We start from the raw sequence: 21,532 nt of genomic DNA on the forward strand, positions 1-21,532 counted from the left end.
ACAGAGAAAATCAATTCTCAGTCATTTCCACATATCACGTCTACTACTGCTTTAGTCCCTTCAGCAGCAACAGGGACTGCCACAGAAAACCCATTATGGAGAACAGGAAAAAGAGATACAGAGAGAAAGAGATGGAGAGAGAGAGAGACAGAGAGAGGAGATAGAGATGGAGAGAGAGGGAGAGAAAGAAAGAGAGAAAGAGAGAGGGGGGGGTGGGGAGAAAGAGGGGGAGAAAGAGGAGGAGAGAGAGAATGATGGAGTGAGAGGGATGCAGAGAGAGAGAGGGATAAGGATGAAGATACTGAGAGATGGAGGGATGGCAAGAGAGAGAGGGGGGCTAGAGATGGAGAGAGAGGGAGAACGAGAGGGGAGAGAGAGAATGATGGAGGGAAAGAGGGATGCAGAGAGAGAGGGATAGGGATGAAGATACTGAGACAAGGAAGGAGAGAGAGAGTTACAGAGAGAGGGGCAGAGAGAAAGAATGAGAGTGGGAGCATTTGTCAGGAAGAGAGACAGGGAGATGAGGGGATGGATGAAAGAATGGATGAGAGGATGGAGAAAGAGGAGGAGGATGGAGACAAAAGGAACAACCAATCCCTATGCTGTCAGGCTGATGGGGGGGGGTATCTGGATGAGGAAGGGATTGAGGGATGGATTGATGAGAGGTTGGGCCTATGTAGGCCCCTGGGGATGAAGGAGAGGAGAGAAGAGGAGAGGAAGGCACGGACCGATTGATGGGGAAAGAGAGAGACATAAGCATAATGACACTTAATAGGCCCCTAACACTTAACAACAAACAGCCACATCGCTTCTTCTGCCACATGCAGCGCAGCACGGCTCGCAGCATTAAAAAAGCATTTTTCTCAAGATGTCGGTACCGGTAAGCTGCATCACACACGTGGACAGGGAATCGTATCATTCCTGGAGCACAGGGCTCAATGCAGGATAACACAGCAATAAGCAGTGTGTATTTATGTAATACTGGCCCAGCTAATATTCCCCATATAGAGAAGCATGCACAATTGGGAAATTAGAACCATAATTGAGAAATGTGGAAAATCCATATTTCGAGGAAGAGGAGCATGAAATTCTAAATTAGTCATATGTTAGATGTTATTATTCACAGTGAAATGTAGCCATGGCTATTGACTCACCTAATCCCTAGGAATAAATAAATGTTGTCATCAGTGATCAGATATCATGTGGAAGCTGATGGAGAAGGAAAAGGGGCAAATATAGGGAGAGACGGGAAGCGACAGAGACAAAGGAGCAGTAATACAGAGACCGTACATATACTGACTCAGGATGAGGAGTAGTACGGAAGCAGGGAAGCTAGATGAGCAGGAGTAGATATAGAGGCTTCCTCGGAGAAGAGTCTGTGTACTGTAGCTAGGTTACACCGTGCTTTGGAACAAGACAAGTGGAAATTGATAGACTGTAGTGTTTCACCAATTGGACTGACAAGATCCTTTGTCCGATTCAATGGCAACACTGCAGTGACCCAGATCAAGTGAAACCCTCCTATCTACTAGTGCTTGAATGGTAACCTTTGTAATGCTCAAGTGCTCAGACCCAGACTCATCACAGGGAGTCTGGGTCAGAGTTTGATAGTTTCTGAAAGACTGATAGTTACTACGGTGAAAAGGGGCGAAGACAGGCAATGACTGCGATGATGACTCAACAGCATGCAACCACACAATGGTCATAGTCTTGGTTTCCCTGGCTGTGACACTCATAACATCCAATCAAATCCGTGTCCTATTGTCTACAGTGCACTATTTTTGACCAGGTGCCATAGGGGCCACAGTATAATGATAATCACTCCCGCATCCTGTTTCATAACCATCAATAACCAATAGACAGTATGACGTGTGATGTCTGGTCTGGGTATTTATTGCATCTATACCCTCAACCCTTTAAGACATCTTGGTATGGTCCAATATAGCAGCATGGAGGAGGGGCTTGTTAACAGTGAGTTGCTAAACCAGTCAGCTCCATTCTCCATTAGCAGGTGAACTAGGAAGTGGCCGGGTCGATGGCAATGTAGGGGCGAGGAGGGGGACCCTATGGACTCCCACACTGCTGTGAGTGTGAAAATATGGTCCCGCTGTCAATCTATCTAATGTTCTCTCCCTAGACATGTCTTTGTTATTCTCTTCCTCTCTTTCTTCTCTCTCTCCTGTTTTCTTCTCTCTCTCTCTTTCTCTCTCTCTTTCTCTCTCTCCCCTATTTTCCTTACTCTCTGTCACTTTCACCGATAGACACACACAATGATACACGTCTCTTTCCACAAGGAGTGCAAATCCACTTCACATTCAAATTCAGACAGAAATAGGGTGCCCTTTGTGACGAAGCCTGTGTGTCCACAGTATGATGGACGTCCTGTCAACAGTAGCCCACATTGCAGGGTTTTATTTACTTCTTCAGAATAACACAACGCTAACACGATAATAACACAATAACTACACAATGCTCTATGTCCCATGGCACATTTGTCTAACTACTTGAGAAGAACACTCATTTTACTGTATGAGGCTCTCTGTGTCCCACTACCCCCAATGAGTAATCCATGTTTACACTCAGTCTGTCTGGCCCACAGATATCATACAACACAATACAATAGAACACGCCAGCAGCGTCATCCCAGTGGGGCAATTAGCAAGACAGAGATTAGAGATATAGCCCAGTTCTTTTACAACAATATCGCTGTGACGATGACTCAGTGCCCACCCAAATGGCACCCTATTCCCTATGCAGTGCACTACTTTTGACCAGAGCCCTGTGCACTACATAGAGAATAGGGTCCTGTTTGGGCGGCAGCCAGAGTAATTCCAGTAGATGACGTTCCTTTCTCCTTAAGCACTCAGACACAAATCAGCACGGCGTTGAGTTTGGTCACCACACCTCCACTCCAGACAGCAGAGCTAAATGACTTTGCAGTTGGCAGGGAAGGATGTCTCCTGCTCTGTACCCGGAACAGCTCATTCACTCACACTCACTCCCTCATTTCCGGGATGTCGGTCGAAGGGACACTCTCACTACGGTGTTCCTTGAAACTAGGGCTCTGTACAGGCTGAAAGACTCAGCGGTAGGACGGTCATTCAGTGGTGACTGCTGTTGCGTTTGTCACTCTTTGACCAACCGGGTTATCTGCAGTGGTTTCACTGTTACATAAAGAGTCCCTTCCCAGTCACAGATATCCCCTCATCAGCACTACTGATCATTTTCCAACATCGTCTCAGCAAGTTTATACTGTGCTATTATACCTATGCATGTTCACAGTAGTATTTTTCCAATCCTCTGCAGCCCTTATTTTGAGTGTGAGGGTTTAGGTCCGTTGGACACCCTGACTTGTGTCAGTGGGAGTGAGACACAAATGCAGACACAGTGCATCAGTGTAGGAGTGTGTCTGGCAGCCTATCTGTAAGGTAGCAGTGCATGATGAGATCTGGGTAAACATTGCCTTAAATAGAGAACACGCTGCACTGGTGACAGGAGACAGACTGACTGACAGGCATTCATCCATCCACTCTCCTACCTCTGTATGCTTTCCTATACAGAATACTGTGGTGTGTGTGCATATTTTTGTATGTGCATGTTCAGATGTGTGTGTTAGCATGTGTTTTTGTGTAGATATGTGAGGCGATCAAAGAGTTAATACTGTACTGGCTTGCCCCCTATTGGAGGAAAGCATTCATACCAAATGAAGTGAAAATTAACATGAATATAATACATTTCTCACACAAACCATGTTTTCTGCAAATAATTATTTCCACAATAGACATTTCAAAAATGACTATCACCTGGCATTGTCCTAACACAGAATGTAACAGAAGATTCTGCAGTCTAAGACTACTGTAGCACCCAGTCTATTGCAGATGAGAGGTTTGCCGTGAAGGAGACCATGCAGGGTGAAAGGCAGAACATGTGTTCACCTTGGTTCATTCTCCTCTCAACGCCTGCAGCCTTCACTTTCTCCACGAGTCATTATGTATCAGTGTGAATTGAAATCATGTTTTGTTTCCCATTCCTTCTTTCAAAATCAAGTATAAAAGACTTCATTTCAGGAGACCTTGGATCTTTTCAATAGCTCCCAAATGCGCACACACACAAGCATGCTCACATAAGCGAGCATGTGTGTGTGAGTGTGTCTGCGTACACACACACCTCTGCACAAAGCAGGAGGGATTTTGGTGCTACTCTGCACCTGTCTGTGCATAAAGACATTCCTTCTGGATGTGCAGTCTATTCATTGCATTTAGTGTGCCTACATACCTTTGTTGGAGAGAAATGCATTGAATTACTACCTTTTTTCTGCAATCCCTAAAGGAACTAGCGATAGCAAAAGAGAAGGAAAGAGGGCTGAAAGAAATGAATTATTCCCCTCTCAAACCTCATGTACTGTATTCTTGCAAATAAACATTTTCTTTCCAACAGTGCCATCTACTGGTAACATACCCAACTTCACTTACCTATGCAATAAGTAGACATCAAATGATGAAAAACATTTTTATTTAAACATATATCGAATGAAACATACAAAATGCACATGCATGAAAGACTACAAATATATAAAACTATTATTTACATCCATGGCTGCAATGTAGGTTAAAGCCATCAAAATATTTCAGACCAAAATTGCCTTCCTACAATTTAAACCCTCCAATTGGGCTAGCTGCTGTATTTACACGGCAGTCTTAGTAAGCATATATTACTGTATCATTAAATACATGAATCAAAAGCAGAATAATAAACTAATTGAACAAATCTCATAGGTTTAAAATAAAAGGCAACTGGCATATAGCATAATTTCAAAAGCAATCAGTATTGTGGTATCATTTTCTCTGTAGACTAATACACATTAAGTAATTGTCAAAATGAGGAACACAATCCCTGAAACTTAACATGGTAATTTTATCCATCTGAAATACATGTTTCCTTATATGTTGAGAGTTGAATAGATCACAGCACTTTCCTGTATGTATGGACATGAACACCAGTATAAAAACAAGCACACTACATTTAGACAGATATTGCAAATAGTAGCTATATATATGCAGTACCAGTCAAAAGTTGACACACCTACTCATTCAAGGGTTTCTTTGGTTGGTGTCCTTTAGTAGTGGTTTCTATTATTGGTGTCCTGTTACTTGAACTCTGGGAAGCTTTTATTTGGGCTGCAATTTCTGTGGCTGGTAACTCTAATGAACTTATCCTCTGCAGCAGAGGTAATTCTGGGTCTTCCATTCCTGTGGCGGTCCTCATGAGAGACAGTTTCACCATAGTGCATGAAGGTTTGTGACTGCACTTGAAGAAATTTTCAAAGTTCTTGAAATGTTCCGCATTGACTGACCTTCATGTCTTAAAGTAATGATGGACTGTCGTTTCTCTTTGCTTATTTGAGTTGTTCTTGCCATAATATGGATTTGGTCTTTTACCAAATAGGTCTACTTTGAAGAATCTCAAATATATTTTGATTTGTTTAACACTTTTTTGGTTACTACATGATTCCATGTGTTATTTCATAGTTTGCGGTCTTCACTATTATTCTACAATGTAGAAAATACTAACAATAAAAACCCTTGACTGGTACTGTATATAAATAATTGATAATTTTAATAAAGTGCTATTCCTACCTGATTTGCCGCTGCTGTGACTCTGTTGGGATCTGAAAAAAAGAAAATCATATAGTTACGCTTCAACTACACAAGTTACATTCAACAAACCATTCTGTTTTTCCACACACACACACTACTCACCACCAAGCCTGGGTTCACCCAAAGCAAATTCAGAGTAATGAACTTCCTCATTCTCATCTTCCCCTGTTCGACCCTTCTGGCTCTCTGGTTGTAAAAAAAAAGAAGCCAAAATGTTAACACAGTTGCGACTTTTATAACTTCCTATACATCGGTTGGCACTGTGGAACATTCCGAATGTCCTCTTGAAAGTCATCTCTACTTCCTCCTTACTGTACCAGTGGAGGCTCCTCAGATGAGGAAGGGGAGGACCATCCTCCTCAGTGAATTTCATGCAAATAAACTGTTCAAATATTGTCTTCTCTCTCAATGAGTCAACTACTCACCACACTTTATGCACTGCAGTGCTAGCTGGCGGTGGCTTCTGCTTTCAGTATTAGATTCATTCTGATATTTTGATTGGATGGACAACATGTTAGTTAATGATGCAAGAGCTCTGATAGGTTGGACGACGTCCTCCGGAAGTTGTCATAATTACTGTGGAAGACTATGGAAGTGGGTGAGAACCATGAGCCTCCTAGGTTTTGTATTGAAGTCAATGTAAGATAACTGTACTCCGGCTACAACATGGTGTGACCCTACAGAGTACTGTTGAGGCCACTGTAGACCATTGCAAAACAGTGTGTTTAATTTATATCAGTTATTTGGTGATGGGAATATTTTTTATATAATGTTATCCAAAAAGGATAACTTTAATGTTTCACTATAAACAATAGTGGATGGTCCACCCCTTCCTCCGCTGAGGAGTTTCCACTGCCATATCTATATTGTACATCATATTAGACCCAAAGTGAAGAAGTGTATATACCTTGGTCTCTTCGTGGATCTGTGGTGTTATCGTAGACTGGGTCATTCTTCTGGGTCAGTGGTAGGTTCGTCACAGCTTTGAAAAAAGCGATCATAGCAAACACGTTCTCACACAATTGTTGACATAGGCCTAAATTTAAGATGTAGCAATCCAACAAGTTTGAGCAGCAATGTGGTCATTATCAATGTATTTTACCTGTCTTCTTCCTCTTCAGGTAGAACACCAGAGCACCAACCAGGACCCCAGCAACAACCATAGCAATGCAGGCCACAATGACCACAGTCTGCAGATGGTTATCTGTGGTAACTACAAAGACAACAAAGAGTATGAGAGAGAACATGCTGGGATATGAGATACGTGAATACTTACTACACAGCTGACTCCATTTGCTAAGTGTAACGAGTGCGCTGAGAGTCGGGAAGCAAGTACAAGGAGTGAGTGTTTTAATAAATAAACTCAAAACACAAACACACCGACATGAAACAGTCAATAACACCTGAGGAAAGAACCAAGGGGAGTGACAGATATAGGGAAGATAATCAAGAAGGTGATGGAGTCCAGGTGAGTGTCATGAGGCGCAGGTGCGCTTGACGATGGTGACAGTATCAGCAGTCTGATGACCTTGAGGCCGGAAAGGGAGTATACGTGACAGTACTCCCTCCCTGACGCCAACAAAAGGGATGAACCCGGGGATCAAGAGTGAACCGGTCATGCCGTCTGAAGCGCGGAAACCTGTCACACCGGCTGGGGCGAGGGAACCTGTCACACCGGCTGGGGCGCGGGAACCTGTCACTCCGGCTGGGGGGTGCAGGAACCTGTCACACCGGCTAGGGCGCGGGAACCTGTCACGCCGGCTGGGGCGCGAGAGCCAGGCGAACCGGCAGAGGCGCGAGAGCCCGACCAGCCGGCGGAGGCATGAGAGCACGACGAGCCAGTGGAAGCAGGGGAGCCTGGCGATCCGGCGGAGGCATGAAAGCCCGACGAGCCGGCTGAGGCAGGGGAGCCTGTAGCGGCTCCCGGACCTGGCGTCATTTACATTGACACAAAAAAATATATATATATATGCTTCCATTATGTGAGGTGTTATTCTGTAACGAGTGCGCTGAGAGACGGGAAGCAATTACAGGGAGTGAGTGTTTTAATAATTAAATAAACACAACAATCAAAACAAAACCCAAACACCCCCCGACATGAAACAGTCAAACACCTGAGGAAAGAACCAAGGGAAGTGACAGATATAAGGAAGATAATCAAGGAGGTGACGGAGTCCAGGTGAGTGTCATGAGGCGCAGGTGCGCTTGACGATGGTGACAGGTGTGCGGAATAATCAGCAGCCTGATGACCTAGAGGCCGGAGAGGGAGTATACGTGACACTAATACTCTAAATTCATCACAGTTTAAATTAACAGGGGCCCAAGGGCAATCCAGAGACATTGATTTGGTTACTTGTATGATGTACTGTATGTTGTTTATGATGATGTCATCTAACTGAATCTTTAATAGATTCCAATCATTCAGATGGAGTGATCTAATGTAATCTACAGACGTGTGTTACCTTTCATAGACAATGTTCATGTATTGAACCCTGATCTTCCAGCAGAATCACTGAATCTGAGGGGAATGCTTGCTCTGAGCATGCCCCCTGTGAACACCACAGACTGCAAGTGCAGCAAAACAAGTGGTTACCTGTCATTGAAGACATTGTTGTCTGTGTGGGGAGTGTGAGGGTCAGGGAGGCTGTCGCTCTGAGCATGCCCTCTGTGAACACCACACACTGCCAGTGCAGCTGGTCGCTACGGAGGCTGGGTAGGGTCACACTGAGCGTCCTGTTGGGGTGACTCTTTGTCAGGATGTCCTGTTTGACCAACAGCCCCCTGCTGCCCTCCATCCTCATCCAGGCCAGGGTCACAGGGTCACCGCTCACCTCCGACACCTCACACGTCAGTACCACCGGCTGGCCACCAGGGGGCCCTCCAGATTCAGATACTAAGATAAAGAACAGAAAAAAGTACTGTATTATACTTTGACCACTGAAAGGGCAGTATACTGTAATAATGTACTGAACAGCTGATTAAATTAAATGATTAAGTGAAAAGTGTATGGTTGTCATAGTAACCAACAATCTACATGAACAGAGTGTCTAATCTCTCATTGTTAAAAGACAAAAGCAAAGTTACCTCGAAAGGTTGTGAGTTTAACCAAGCCGAATAGTTGGGTATCAAAGAAACATGCGAACGTTCCACTATCCTCAAATGTCACTGGTGAGACATGCAGTGGGAAATCATATCCGTTGAATGGGGGAGATGAGAATCGGTCACTTCTGATTTTGTCCGATGAAGTCAGAGTAACAGATGTTAATCTGCTCATGGTCCATGCGGCTCTGCGGTATGAGGAACCATATATATACCTGCAGATCAACTTCACCTCACTGCTGTTGCTGCTCTCTCGAAACAGATGTATCAATGGTTTATTAAATGTGTCTGGAAAAAGGAAACATTAAAGGGAAAATGCTGATGATATTGTTTGCCTGTATAGTGCAGTTGTATCACTCTTTTCTTTGTATTATTGAGGACCATATTCCTGAATATTTAACATTTGGTCAATTCATGTATTAATATATTACATTCATGTTAATGAATCTTACCTGTTTGCACATTTAGTGTAGTATAAACTGTAAACAACAATTCTCCATTCAGTCTGAAATTGCAGTTGGATCTCCCCTGGTAATTCTGATCGACAGTGTGGATGATCATATGGGCCGTTTTGTTGTAGAACAACGTGGTGTTAGAAGTGGAATCTCCATCTCTTTCCCACTGAAGTGTGGCCCCATCTGGTATGCTGGACACCTCGCAACGCACACTCACATCAGAACCAAGATACACTTGATTACCCTTATAGTTTGGTGTCACTGCAAAAAGGAGACGTATATTACTTTACTTAAATTTGTTAAAAGAAGATAAAACGAGGGGAAAAGTGGAAATCAGTGGTTATATTTTTACAAATCTAAACTGCTTGATAATCAGTAATTAAATGATTACAACAGCAAAAGTTTGGCTCTTATTCTGATATTGACAAGGCGATATACATTGATATTTAAAATGATTCCAATTATACACATTGAGGAACTGAACATGATCAATATACCTTTAAACACAAAACCAAACACCTCAAATCTCTCCAGAACGGCTGAAGCTGGTTTGGTTTGCATGAACACAAACTCTCCAGCATTTTCACATTTTGGGGGGAAAGAAAGATCATATCCTGTTCCTTGTGAGAAAGGAGCCTGTATGTTCGTTGAAGGATTTCTATTCATGGATGAAGTGATTTGGGCTACTGAAGTGTTTGAGTGTCTGCCATCATGTGAGGTCCACATCCATTGGTGCGCTGTCCCTTCCGGAACTGCAGGGGAAACTTGGAGAGTGACTCTGTAATTGGTCTCGGCAAGGAAAAATATCTTCTTTGATAATTCTGTGGAGGGAAGATATTCAAAACGATAGGATAAAAAGCTGCAAAATATCTTTATATTAATATTATTCACTGTTCAAATCTCACATTTTCTCTCGCTCTCTTTCTCAGATGACTCCTCAATAGCTTCATCATACTTGTATGTCGTGCTTTAAAGGGGCAATCTGCTGATAGAACAACAACAAAGCAGTTAACCTGCTACTGATTTGGGAAACAGCTGAGGGATGGTGTAACGGCTTTCCTCCTCCTCTTCATCCGAAGAGGAGGAGCAGGGATTAAACCAAAATGCAGCGTTGCGATTTGACATGATTTATTTAAGTAAAGACGACAAACACGAACTTCACTTGAATCTAAACAAAAACAACAAACGGAGTAGACAAACCTGAACGTAAGAACTTACATGTGACTCGAAGAACGCACGAACAGGAAAAATGACTACATAAAACGAAACGAACAAACAAACCGAAAACAGTCCCGTATGGTGCAACATAGACACAGACACAGGAGACAACCACCCACAAACAAACACTGTGAAACTACCTACCTTAATATGATTCTCAATCAGAGGAGATGAAAACCACCTGCCTCTAATTGAGAACCATATTAGGTACCCATTCACCAACATAGAAACAGAAAACATAGACTGCCCACCCAAACTCACGTCCTGACCAACTAACACATACAAAACTAACAGAAAACAGGTCAGGAACGTGACATAACCCCCCCTTCAAGGTGCGTACTCCGAACGCACCACCAAAAGTCTAGGGGAGGGTCTGGGTGGGCATCTGACCACGGTGGTGGCTCAGGCTCTGGGCGAGGTCCCCACCCCACCATAGTCAATCCCAGCTTACGTCTCCCCCTTAGAATGACCACCCTCTTATTTCCCCCACCCAATTTAAGGGGCAACACCAAGATAAAGGACAGCTCCGGGACAAGGTAGCTCAGGACAGAGAGGTAGCTCAGGACAGAGGGATAGCTCAGGATAGAGAGGTAGCTCAGGATAGAGAGGTAGCTCAGGATAGAGGGGCAACTCCGGACTGAAGGGCAGCTCCGGACAGAGAGACAGCTCTGGACTGAGAGGCAGTTCTGGATGAATGACGACTCCGGACGCTCATGGCAGGCTGACGGCTCTGGACGCTCATGGCAGGCTGACGGCTCTGGACGCTCATGGCAGGCTGACGGCTCTGGACGCTCATGGCAGGCTGACGGCTCTAGACGCTCATGGCTCGCTGACGGCTCTGGCTGCTCATGGCTCGCTGACGGCTCTGGCTGCTCATGGCTCACTAACGGCTCTGGACGCTCATGGCTCACTGGCGGCTCTGGCAGATCCTGTCTGGCTGGCGGCTCTGGCAGATCCTGTCTGGTTGGCGGCTCTGGCAGATCCTGTCTGGTTGGCGGCTCTGGCAGATCCTGTCTGGTTGGCGGCTCTGGCAGATCCTGTCTGGTTGGCGGCTCTGGCAGATCCTATCTGGTTGGCGGCTCTGGCAGATCCTGTCTGGTTGGCGGCTCTGGCAGATCCTGTCTGGTTGGCGGCTCTGGCAGATCCTGTCTGGTTGGCGGCTCTGGCAGATCCTGACTGACGAACGGCTCTAGCGGCTCCTGACTGACGAACGGCTCTGACGGCTCGGGACAGACGGGCGGCTCTAATGGCTCGGGACAGACGGATGGCTCAGACAGCACTGGGCAGACGGATGGCTCAGACGGCGCTGGGGAGACGGATGGCTCAGATGGCGCTGGGGAGACGGATGGCTCAGATGGCGCTATGGAGACGGATGGCTCAGATGACGCTATGGAGACGGATGGCTCAGATGGCGCTATGGAGACGGATGGCTCAGATGGCGCTATGGAGACGGATGGCTCAGATGGCGCTGGGGAGACGGATGGCTCTGGCCGGATAAGGCGCACTGTAGACCTGGTGCGTGGTGCCGGAACTGGAGGCACCGGGCTAAGGACACGCACTTTCAGGCTAGTGCGGGGAGCAGGGACAGGGCACACTGACCTCTCAAAGCGCACTATAGGCCTGGTGCGTGGTACCGGCACTGGTGGTACCGGGCTAAGGGCACGCACCTCAGGGCGAGTGCGGGGAGAAGGAACAGTGTGTACAGGACTCTGGAGACGCACAGGTGGCTTAGTGCGTGGTGCCAGAACTGGAGGCACTGGGCTGGAGACACGCACCATAGGAAGAGTGCGTGGAGGAGGAACAGGGCTCTGAAGACGCACTGGAAGCCTGGTGCGTGGTGTAGGCACTGGTGGTACTGGGCTGGGGCGGGGTGGTAGCGCCGGAAATACCGGACCGTGCAGGCGTACTGGCTCCCTTGAGCATTGAGCCTGCCCAACCTTACCTGGTTGAATGCTCCCCGTCGCCCACCCAGTGCGGGGAGGTGGAATAACCCGCACCGGGCTATGTAGGCGAACCGGGGACACCATGCGTAAGGCTGGTGCCATGTAAGCCGGCCCGAGGAGACGCACTGGAGACCAGACGCGTTGAGCCGGCCTCATGACACCTGGCTCAATGCCCAATCTAGCCCTACCAGTGCGAGGAGGTGGAATAACCCGCACTGGGCTATGCACACGTACAGGAGACACCGTGCGCTCTACTGCGTAACACGGTGTCTGCCCGTACTCCCGCTCTCCACGGTAAGCCTGGGAAGTGGGCGCAGGTCTCCTACCTGCCCTTGGCCCACTACCTCTTAGCCTCCCCCCAAGAAATTTTTGGGGTCTCTTCTCGGGCTTCCAGCCACGTCTCCTTGCTGCCTCCTCATACCACCGCTCTTGGGCTCTTGCTGCCTCCATCTCCTCACGAGCGCGGCGATATTCCCCAATGTGAGCCCAGTGTCCTTTTCCCTCCAATACTTCCTCCCAAGTCCATGAGTCCTGATTTCTTGGCCGCTGCTCAAACTTGCGCTGCTTGGTTCTGGATTGGTGGGTGGTTCTGTAACGGCTTTCCTCCTCCTCTTCATCCGAAGAGGAGGAGCAGGGATTAAACCAAAATGCAGCGTTGCGATTTGACATGATTTATTTAAGTAAAGACGACAAACACGAACTTCACTTGAATCTAAACAAAAACAACAAACGGAGTAGACAAACCTGAACGTAAGAACTTACATGTGATTCGAAGAACGCACGAACAGGAAAAATGACTACATAAAACGAAACGAACAAACAAACCGAAAACAGTCCCGTATGGTGCAACATAGACACAGACACAGGAGACAACCACCCACAAACAAACACTGTGAAACTACCTACCTTAATATGATTCTCAATCAGAGGAGATGAAAACCACCTGCCTCTAATTGAGAACCATATTAGGTACCCATTCACCAACATAGAAACAGAAAACATAGACTGCCCACCCAAACTCACGTCCTGACCAACTAACACATACAAAACTAACAGAAAACAGGTCAGGAACGTGACAGATGGGCCTGGAGATATTTATAAAAATGTTTTTAATATATATATTGTTTACAACTTATATTTGGGATACTGATGGGGTACAAGAGTTGAACTAATCTCATAAGGCAGTTCAAATCCTCAAGAATCAATGGGTGTACATCAGGGATGGGCAACTTTGATGGGGGTGGGAGCCATAAAAACTGAACTCATCATGAGGGGACGTAAATTCCTTGCAGGTCTGCATAGCCACATACGCATAATTTCCCCCACACCACCACATAGTGAGCAAAACATTTCAGTAGCCCCAATCTTGACAGCGGCAAGAAAAAATATGTTTTAGAGTTAACTTTTTACAATTCCACAGGTTGATAATGTTTTACTAATTCCCTGCAATTCTACACATTTTGCCATAGGGTGAGGAGAAATGTGTGCAGTTTTTAATATGATATCTGAGTGAGACTGAGTAACAACATCAATGTGTGCCCCCCGGACGGTAATTCAACCATGATTACTAAGTTTAGATAGCTAGCAGCTAGACTAACTTACCAATAAAAACATTGTTTAGCTGCCATGGACTAATTGACTGACAATCAGTGACTGCATCAGAGAAAACTGCTGATGCATAACCAAATGTAAAAAATGTCACATTGTGTATTATACTATTCTAACTTGCAACAGTAGGTTGAGACCCTGACTGAGTAAATTATTTAACTTTTTAAAATGTATTACTTCAATTTATCCGAGGGCCTTCAAAAGGGGCGGGCCGCCAGTTTCCCATCCTGGGTGTACACAGCCGCGGGAAGTAGGGGTGCTGAGGCTGCTGCAGCACCCCCCGAAAAATCTGAATGAAAAAATCCTTAAAAATTCACACAAAAATGCAACCCCCTTGACAAAGCATTCTCAGCCCCTCCCCCATCCTCCATTGGCTAAAAGATTACATCATTCCACCCCAACTACTTCCCGCGGCTATGCTGGTGTATATCATTCATTTAAAGGTCTCCAAATGGATGTAGCAACTACAGATTACCTTTTCAATTGGTGACTATTTTATGTCAAAAATTCAACCAGAAACACGTTACTCACGTTCAGCTGAGAGTCCCTGACCGCATCTAGATATCCACAGCAGAGTCCACAACAACGTTACACCCATAGAGCCACTGTACTGCCCCATGTTGCTGTACGTTACTGTTCTGTTCCCCTCTCTACTCAGTAGCCAACTCATATCATTACTGACGTCTCTGATAATATGTTCAGGAAATGACTGAAGAAAAGAAGAAGTTCCAAAACTACAGATGTGATGCAATTTAAAATTAGTGCAAATCTGAGGATATAGTACTTCATAAAATCTCACTTTACTTGTATCAGCCATTTACTGTATGTAGCAAGCAGGGATTATGGAGCAGGATTAAGGGTTAAATTATCAATGCCACACCATCGTCATAATAGGCATCAATGGGATCAAAACAATAGTGAAACATGTCACAGTTTAGCAACATGTAGCAGAACATAATGTAAATGCTGTGCAATTAAAATAATAGAAGTAGTATTATTACAAGCATGTTACAGATTTAAAAATTAATATGGAAACAAGACATTTTCCTTTTGAAGCAAATAACAGTTGGTGAATTTTTTGAAATTCCAAAGACCATGATGTCCAAATGCAACCAAAGGCTTTCAAAACCAAAAAGCTGAACTTGCTACATTATAGCCAGTCTCATACAACAGTCCATTCAAAGTTCAAAGCTTTCCTAATACAGGACAATCAGATGGTGAAATAAGCTGAGACACTGTTGCCAAACTAGTATTAACATCACAATGTATTGTGTACAACCATTACAGACTGAGGATGAATGGAAATGTACATTTCTAGGATGAACTAAATAATATACACTGAGTGTAAAAACATGACTATTTATTCTTGCCCATTCACCCTCTGAATGCCACACGTACACAATCCATGTCTCAATTGTCTCAAGAATCCTTCTTTAACCTGTCTCCCCCCCTTTATCTACACTGATCGAAGTGGATTTAACAAGTGACATCAATAAGGGATCATAGATTTCACCTGGTCAGTCTAAGTCATGGAAAGAGCAGGTGTTCCTAATATTTTGTACACACAGTGTAAATTATTTAGGTCTTTTGGAAAGATGCTTACAGTATCACAACATGGTCATGTTTTCAATATTAGTCTTTGAGGGGAAGGTTGTTGGTGATTAACACATTATTTTAACACCAATGAAGTTTCTATTGCCAGACCTTTTGACAGAACACAGTGTGTCATGTGGTAATTCCGTGTGAAAGACGTCACTGGTTGGTACAGACATGGGTGGGAAAGCTATATTTCAACACAGCCACAGGCCATAGGCTAGCAACAAGGCTATACACTAGTCTCCTCCAGTTGAGCAGGTTCCTCCTTTTGTCTCTGTGTCTGGGTGCCTGGATGGAAGACACAACAACACATCAACCAGAAGAGTTTGCAATGATGATATTTACACACACTAATTCACTAGTTTTCCACTCAGTACTTATGAAAGGTGATCATGTATGTGTAACCGATGTGAAATAGCTAGCTAGGTAGCGGTGGTGCGCGCTAGCAGCCTTTCAGTCGGTGACGTCACTTGCTCTGAGACTTGAAGTAGTGGTTCCCCTTGCTCTGCAAGAGCCGTGGCTTTTGTGGAGCGATGGGTAACGATGCTTCGTGGGTGACTGTTGTTGATGTGTGCAGAGGGTCCCTGGTTCGCGAGGGGACGGACTAAAGTTATACTGTTACATATGTTACTACATAATGTTAGTTTAAGTTGTAGTTCACTACAAAATCAAAGTTGGTCACATGTTTGGAGACTTTAAAAGCGCTCTAATGCAGAGAAGGATCCACGTGCCATGTGAAGGCTAGCTCTGCCTCGGTCCAAAATGAAAGAGAAAGATAGGTACTGTCTAACGCAGTCATTTTAGATGGTGCCTCAATGTCCCATTCCTTTGGGATTGGGTTGGATGTCTTTTTTATGGAGAGTCTATCCAAGACGGAGTGTCTCCTTACCGTTTGGTCTTCGACAGTAGAACCCGAGAAGTCCCAGAATTCCTAGGGTGGCAGCCATTGTAATCACCCCTCTGACCACTGTCTCGGTGCCCATCCCTAAGAAACAGAGACTTCTGTTAGATTATATTAAACATGGGGACCTCTCCAGCATGGTAACCTATTTATTTTGTTACGCTAGGCCTATGCCAGGGGAAAGCAGAGGTCCAGTGGGGAAAAATGTGTTTGGATTGAGATATGTTGGAACAGATTAGGTCAAATTGAAAAGAGTCTATCATAACATGTTGTTACCTGTCATTGAAGACATTGTTGTCTGTGTGGGGAGTGTGAGCGTCAGGGAGGCTGTTACTCTGAGTATGCCCTCTGTGAACACAGCACACTGCCAGTGCAGCTGGTCCCTACGGAGGCTGGGCAGGGTCACACTGAGTGTCCTGGTGGGGCGATTCTCTGTCAGAATGTCCTGTTTGACCAGCAGCCCCCTGCTCCCTTCCATCCTCAGCCAGGTTAGGGTCACAGGGTCACTGCTCACTTCCGACACCTCACACGTCAGGACCAGCGGATGATTCCTGGGGAATCCACTAGGCGGCACTGCAGAGACTGAAATGGAAATCTGGAGATCATTGGGGATCTGTTATCTGTTTTCTCAAATATAAGTAAAATAGATCATTCTGAAAAATGCACCTTGGATACTTAAAATGATAATGCTCACCCTTTAGGGTTACCACATTAATAGAGGCAACTAGGAGGTTTTCAAAATAGCAGTTGAACCTCCCACAATCTTCAAACTTCACCGGTGAGAAGTAGAGAGGGAAGTAGTATCCATTGAAGTCCCCGTATGAAAATCTCTCATTAAACGTGTCATTGGATCCGTACATTGCAGTTGTCACAACGTGAACCTCTTTAGCTGTAGATAGTGGGGTCCAGGACCATGATGCATGGGAGTACCCATCTGATGTCATACAAAGCAGTGTCACCAGAGAGCTGTTGGAGCTCTCTCTGTACATTGTGAGAGTGGCATCAGACGAAACTGTGGAGAAAACCATAGTGGTGTTCAGTCAGAGGGGAAAGTTTAATTTAATTTAAATCCAAAGTCTAAATGGCATTATGGGTCCATTTTATTGTAAATGTAACTAATGTGATCACCATTTATCCATTTAAAATGAGACCAAAATTATTGATTGTCAATGACTACTGATCAAGAGGACAACATTCACATTTCACATAAAGGTTTTGATATTTCAGTTGGATAAGAACACATTTTATACCTTCCTCAATTCTGACAGCATTAGAGACATTATATAACAGTGTTCCATTCTGTCTAAAAGTGCAGTAGAATGCCCCCTGACTGTCCGGATGAACACTGCGGATGATCATGTGAAGAGTGTTATTGTAGAACAGCGTGGTGTTAGAAGTGTAATCTCCATCTCTTTCCCACTGCAGTGTGGCCCCATCTGGTAGGCTGGACACCTCGCAACTAACACTCACATCAGAACCCAGACGAAATGAAGGCCAAAAGGAAGGTGTAACTGAAAAAACATGGAATTTAAAAATGGTTACAATGTAAACTTACTGTCCAACCTAAAACAATAATGTGAATGAACAATTACGGTGAAGAATTTTTTTCTGGAAGCTGGCTTTCGAAACGATTTAATCATTGGAAGGTATTTTGTCATTATGGAAGATTCACGATGGCTTGTCTATACGAAACATACACAGAATTTACTTACTTTTTGTGGCGAAGATCTCAATCTTAACCAATGGGACATTTGCTCTTACCAACAAAAACACCCCTGCACATTCAAACTTCGGCTTCACTGTTACGTCATAGTCTTTGCTGCAAGAAAAGTACTCTGTGAAAGGTGGACTAACCACTAGCCTAGAGGATATTGCTCTGGCTATTTGAATCTCTGAGTATCTCCCATCATGTGAGGTCCACTCCCAGCTGAACTCTGACCAGTGAGATTGAGCCAGGTCTGACACAGACTGTTGAGCCTGGTCTGACACAGACAGATGCACACTCTCTGTCTGACCTGAGATCAAGAAGATGCTCCTCTTCATCACTGTGTGTGGACAATGAGACACAGATCTGGTCAAATAACAGTTTTAATTCACCCCATAACAGTTTCAAAATGCACAGATTATTTATTGTGAATCTGGTTTAAAGCCCCTTATTTGTTTTAAAGATCAAGGACAACCGATTCAAATTAGAGAATAGGTTTTCAAAGTCTAATCGGTATACCAGTTTCCCTCTGATAGTCATAGAAACTGTCCATACTGTACATCATGTAATCCTTTAATATACATTTAAATTGCTTGTCCCAGATATTTGGGTTTTGAATTAAATATTCTGCTTGTAGAGTTTTAAACAAGATGTTCAGAGCAACAAAATAATGATGATGAAATGCATACAGTAAAAACTGAACTCACCCTCAGCAGAATTCTCTGATATGCATAACAGGATCCACCACTGAATAACCATAATGTGGTCCATACCCTGACCTGACATTTAACTCCGGGTTCCACCAATATCTGAGAAACAACTCGAGACAAAGTGAAGGAGCATAGCACATTCTTACATTGAAACAGCAGCTTGCACAATTTCCGCTGTCTTGTTCAGTTACATCTCATCATCACACTATTGCATTCATCATTGTAGCAACTTGTTCTCTTAAACTGATAATGTGAAGGTTTTCTCAGTTGATTTGAACCGTTAGCATTTGTGTTACCCATTTTGACCATTGAATGCCATGGTCGGATGGCCGAGCCAGGCGCTGTCTGATATCTAATTATAGTCTAATCTAATTTAGGTATAGTTACAGTAATGGAATGGACCCAGAAAATTGTATGTGGTTTTATTCTCAATTACGTTAATAATACTTTAACAAAAACAAACCATGGGTAAAAGGTCAAATTTAAACTGGAATTGAACTGGAATTTAAATAGAATCAACTCAAACTAGGAACAATTTTACTTAACATGATCTAAACTGGTGTTACAGGAAGCAGTTTGTTCGTCATATCACCAGACCTATACAGTGATTCATTAAAAACATATGGTAGAGTATGGTAAAGTGAAGTGCATAGCAATGTTATAATGGGGTTACGTCCATTAAGGTTCATTAGCTTTAAAGGCACAATGCAGCTTTTTAAACATTTATATTAAATCGTTTCTGGATAACAATTTAGAACTTTACTGTAATAGATTTCCATTAAAAGGGTCAAAAATACTTTTGGGGAGTGGTCTGAGTGGGAAGGGAAAAACTGAAACATAGCTGTTATTGGCAGATCGTTTTGGAACTCTTTGTTATTGGTCTATTAACCAATTTCCCACATGCTGATGTCATGAAGGAAAACCGAAACTTACGCCCATTCAAAGCCGCTGATTAAAAGGTCCTTTGCAGATTGTGTTTTCAACCAGAAACTTTCAGGAATTAAAACGTAGCAATTATTTTTTCTAACTTTTACAGTGTTAGTTTCATCAGCTGTTTTAAATGGGCCTTTAAATGGCGGCAGCGTAGCCTAATGGTTAGAGCTTTGGACTAGTAACTGAAAGGATGCAAGGTTGAATCCCCGAGCTGACAAGGTACAAATGAACAAGGCAGTTAACCCACTGTTCCTAGGCCGTCATTGAAAATAAGAATTTGTTCTTAACTGACTTGCCTAGTTAAATAAAGGTCAAATAAAAAATAGAAGTTAGAGCCATGGCTCAAATTGCATGGGTTTTAATACTGTTTGATTCCTGAAAGTTTAGTATGAAAAATTGTTATATGAAGCAGGATTAGCATGATAAACACAATACATACAGTATATAGCTTAAATGTATTTGATAGACAATCCAATGCTGAAAGCCTTTGATAGTATAGGTCTATGTACTTTCTCAGCAGAGAAATATCTCCCCTACTTGGTTCCTTATTGGTATGGTACAAAGCATAAGCATGACAAGAGTGTATAAGATCATCCACTCAGTAGCGTATTCATCACAGTCACTGAACGTAGACAGCATCATTATTTTACAACTTTTATGTTTTAAGCAGACCACCATAGTGCCTGTGCCCAAGAACACCAAGGTAACCTGCCTAAATGACTACCGACCCGTGCACTCACGTCTGTAGCCATGAAGTGCTTTGAAAGGCTGGTCATTGCTCACATCAACACCATCATCCCAGAAACCCTAGACCCACTCCAATTTGCATACCGCACCAACAGATCCACAGATGATGCCATCTCTATTGCACTCCACACTGCATTTTAACACCTGGACAAAAGAAACACCTATGTGAGAATGCTGTTCATTGACTACAGCTCAGCGTTCAACACCATAGTGCCCTCAAAGCTCATCACTAAGCTAAGGACCCTGGGACTAAACACCTCCCTCTGCAACTGGATCCTGGACTTCCTGACGGGCCGCCCCCAGGTGGTAAGGTTAGGTAATAACACATCCGCCACGCTGGTCCTCAACACGGGGGCCCCTCAGGGGTGCGTGCTCAGCCCCCTCCGGTACTCCCTGTTCACTCATGACTGCATGGCCAGGCACGACTCCAACACCATCATTCAATTTGCCGACGACACAACAGTGGTAGGCCTGATCACCGACAACAACGAGACAGCCTATAGGGAGGAGGTCAGAGACCTGGGCGTGTGGTACCAGGACAACAACCTCTCCCTCAACGTGATCAACACAAAGGAGATGATTGTGGACTACAGGAAAAAGAGTTCCGAGCACGCCCCCCTTCTCATTGACGTGTCTGCAGTGGAGCACCCAAAACCACTCAACATGCAACATCGGTGAAGGTGGCTTCAGCAGAGAGAGAACATCCAAACGGGGTATCAATGCAGGAGAATCCTCAGAGATTCTCATTCCGGTGTTTCAAGCTAGACCACTGATCCCAGCCAGTGGTCCTGACGTGTGAGGTGTCGGAGGTGAGCGGTGACCCTGTGACCCTGGCCTGGATGAGGATGGAGGGGAGCAGGGGGCTGTTGGTCAAACAGGACATCCTGACAGAGAGTCATCCCAACAGGACGCTCAGTGTGACCCTGCCCAGCCTCCGTAGTGACCAGCTGCACGGGCAGT

At 44.5% G+C, this 21,532-nt stretch overlaps 2 protein-coding genes across 4 annotated transcripts; both read right to left on the reverse strand.

Moving 5' to 3' along the window:
• Positions 1-4,495: 4,495 nt before the first annotated feature.
• Positions 4,496-15,088, reverse strand: LOC139546735 (uncharacterized). 3 transcript variants are annotated; one of them, XM_071355464.1, is made up of 10 exons: positions 14,512-15,088; positions 9,709-10,032; positions 9,209-9,472; positions 8,742-9,044; positions 8,251-8,550; positions 6,760-6,870; positions 6,565-6,639; positions 5,760-5,843; positions 5,637-5,668; positions 4,496-4,975 (listed from the first exon to the last, which is right to left on the reverse strand). In XM_071355464.1, the coding sequence occupies exons 1-10, from the start codon at positions 14,795-14,797 to the stop codon at positions 4,940-4,942; spliced, it is 1,815 nt and encodes a 604-aa protein (XP_071211565.1). In that variant the 5' UTR covers positions 14,798-15,088; the 3' UTR covers positions 4,496-4,939. The 3 variants fall into 3 exon arrangements, with proteins under 3 accessions (XP_071211565.1, XP_071211567.1, XP_071211566.1); XM_071355466.1 differs by lacking the exon at positions 9,709-10,032; XM_071355465.1 differs by lacking the exons at positions 4,496-4,975; positions 5,637-5,668; positions 5,760-5,843; positions 6,565-6,639; positions 6,760-6,870 and adding an exon at positions 6,886-7,907.
• Positions 15,089-15,227: 139 nt separating this feature from the next.
• LOC139546736 (uncharacterized) lies at positions 15,228-19,031 on the reverse strand. The gene is made up of 7 exons (XM_071355467.1): positions 18,890-19,031; positions 18,190-18,522; positions 17,728-17,988; positions 17,172-17,489; positions 16,754-17,059; positions 16,466-16,561; positions 15,228-15,864 (listed from the first exon to the last, which is right to left on the reverse strand). Exons 1-7 carry the CDS (start codon positions 18,966-18,968, stop codon positions 15,806-15,808), a joined length of 1,452 nt encoding a protein of 483 aa, XP_071211568.1. The 5' UTR covers positions 18,969-19,031; the 3' UTR covers positions 15,228-15,805.
• Between the last annotated feature and the right edge of the window lie 2,501 nt (positions 19,032-21,532).

This window comes from Salvelinus alpinus, chromosome 20, assembly GCF_045679555.1.
Source record: "Salvelinus alpinus chromosome 20, SLU_Salpinus.1, whole genome shotgun sequence".
NCBI lineage: Eukaryota > Metazoa > Chordata > Actinopteri > Salmoniformes > Salmonidae > Salvelinus > Salvelinus alpinus.

Coding starts and splice junctions, on each gene's coding strand:
- LOC139546735 (XM_071355464.1), bottom strand. CDS start 14,797: ATGGCTGATACAAGTAAAGTGAGATTTTATGAAGTACTATATCCTCAG. Junction 6,640..6,759: donor CCTGAAGAGGAAGAAGACAG/GTAAAATACATT, acceptor CTTTTTTCAAAG/CTGTGACGAACCTACCACTG. Junction 4,976..5,636: donor TCACAGCAGCGGCAAATCAG/GTAGGAATAGCA, acceptor CCATACATACAG/GAAAGTGCTGTGATCTATTC.
- LOC139546736 (XM_071355467.1), bottom strand. CDS start 18,968: ATGTCAGGTCAGGGTATGGACCACATTATGGTTATTCAGTGGTGGATC. Junction 18,523..18,889: donor ATCAGAGAATTCTGCTGAGG/GTGAGTTCAGTT, acceptor GTCCACACACAG/TGATGAAGAGGAGCATCTTC. Junction 16,562..16,753: donor AACAATGTCTTCAATGACAG/GTAACAACATGT, acceptor TCTGTTTCTTAG/GGATGGGCACCGAGACAGTG.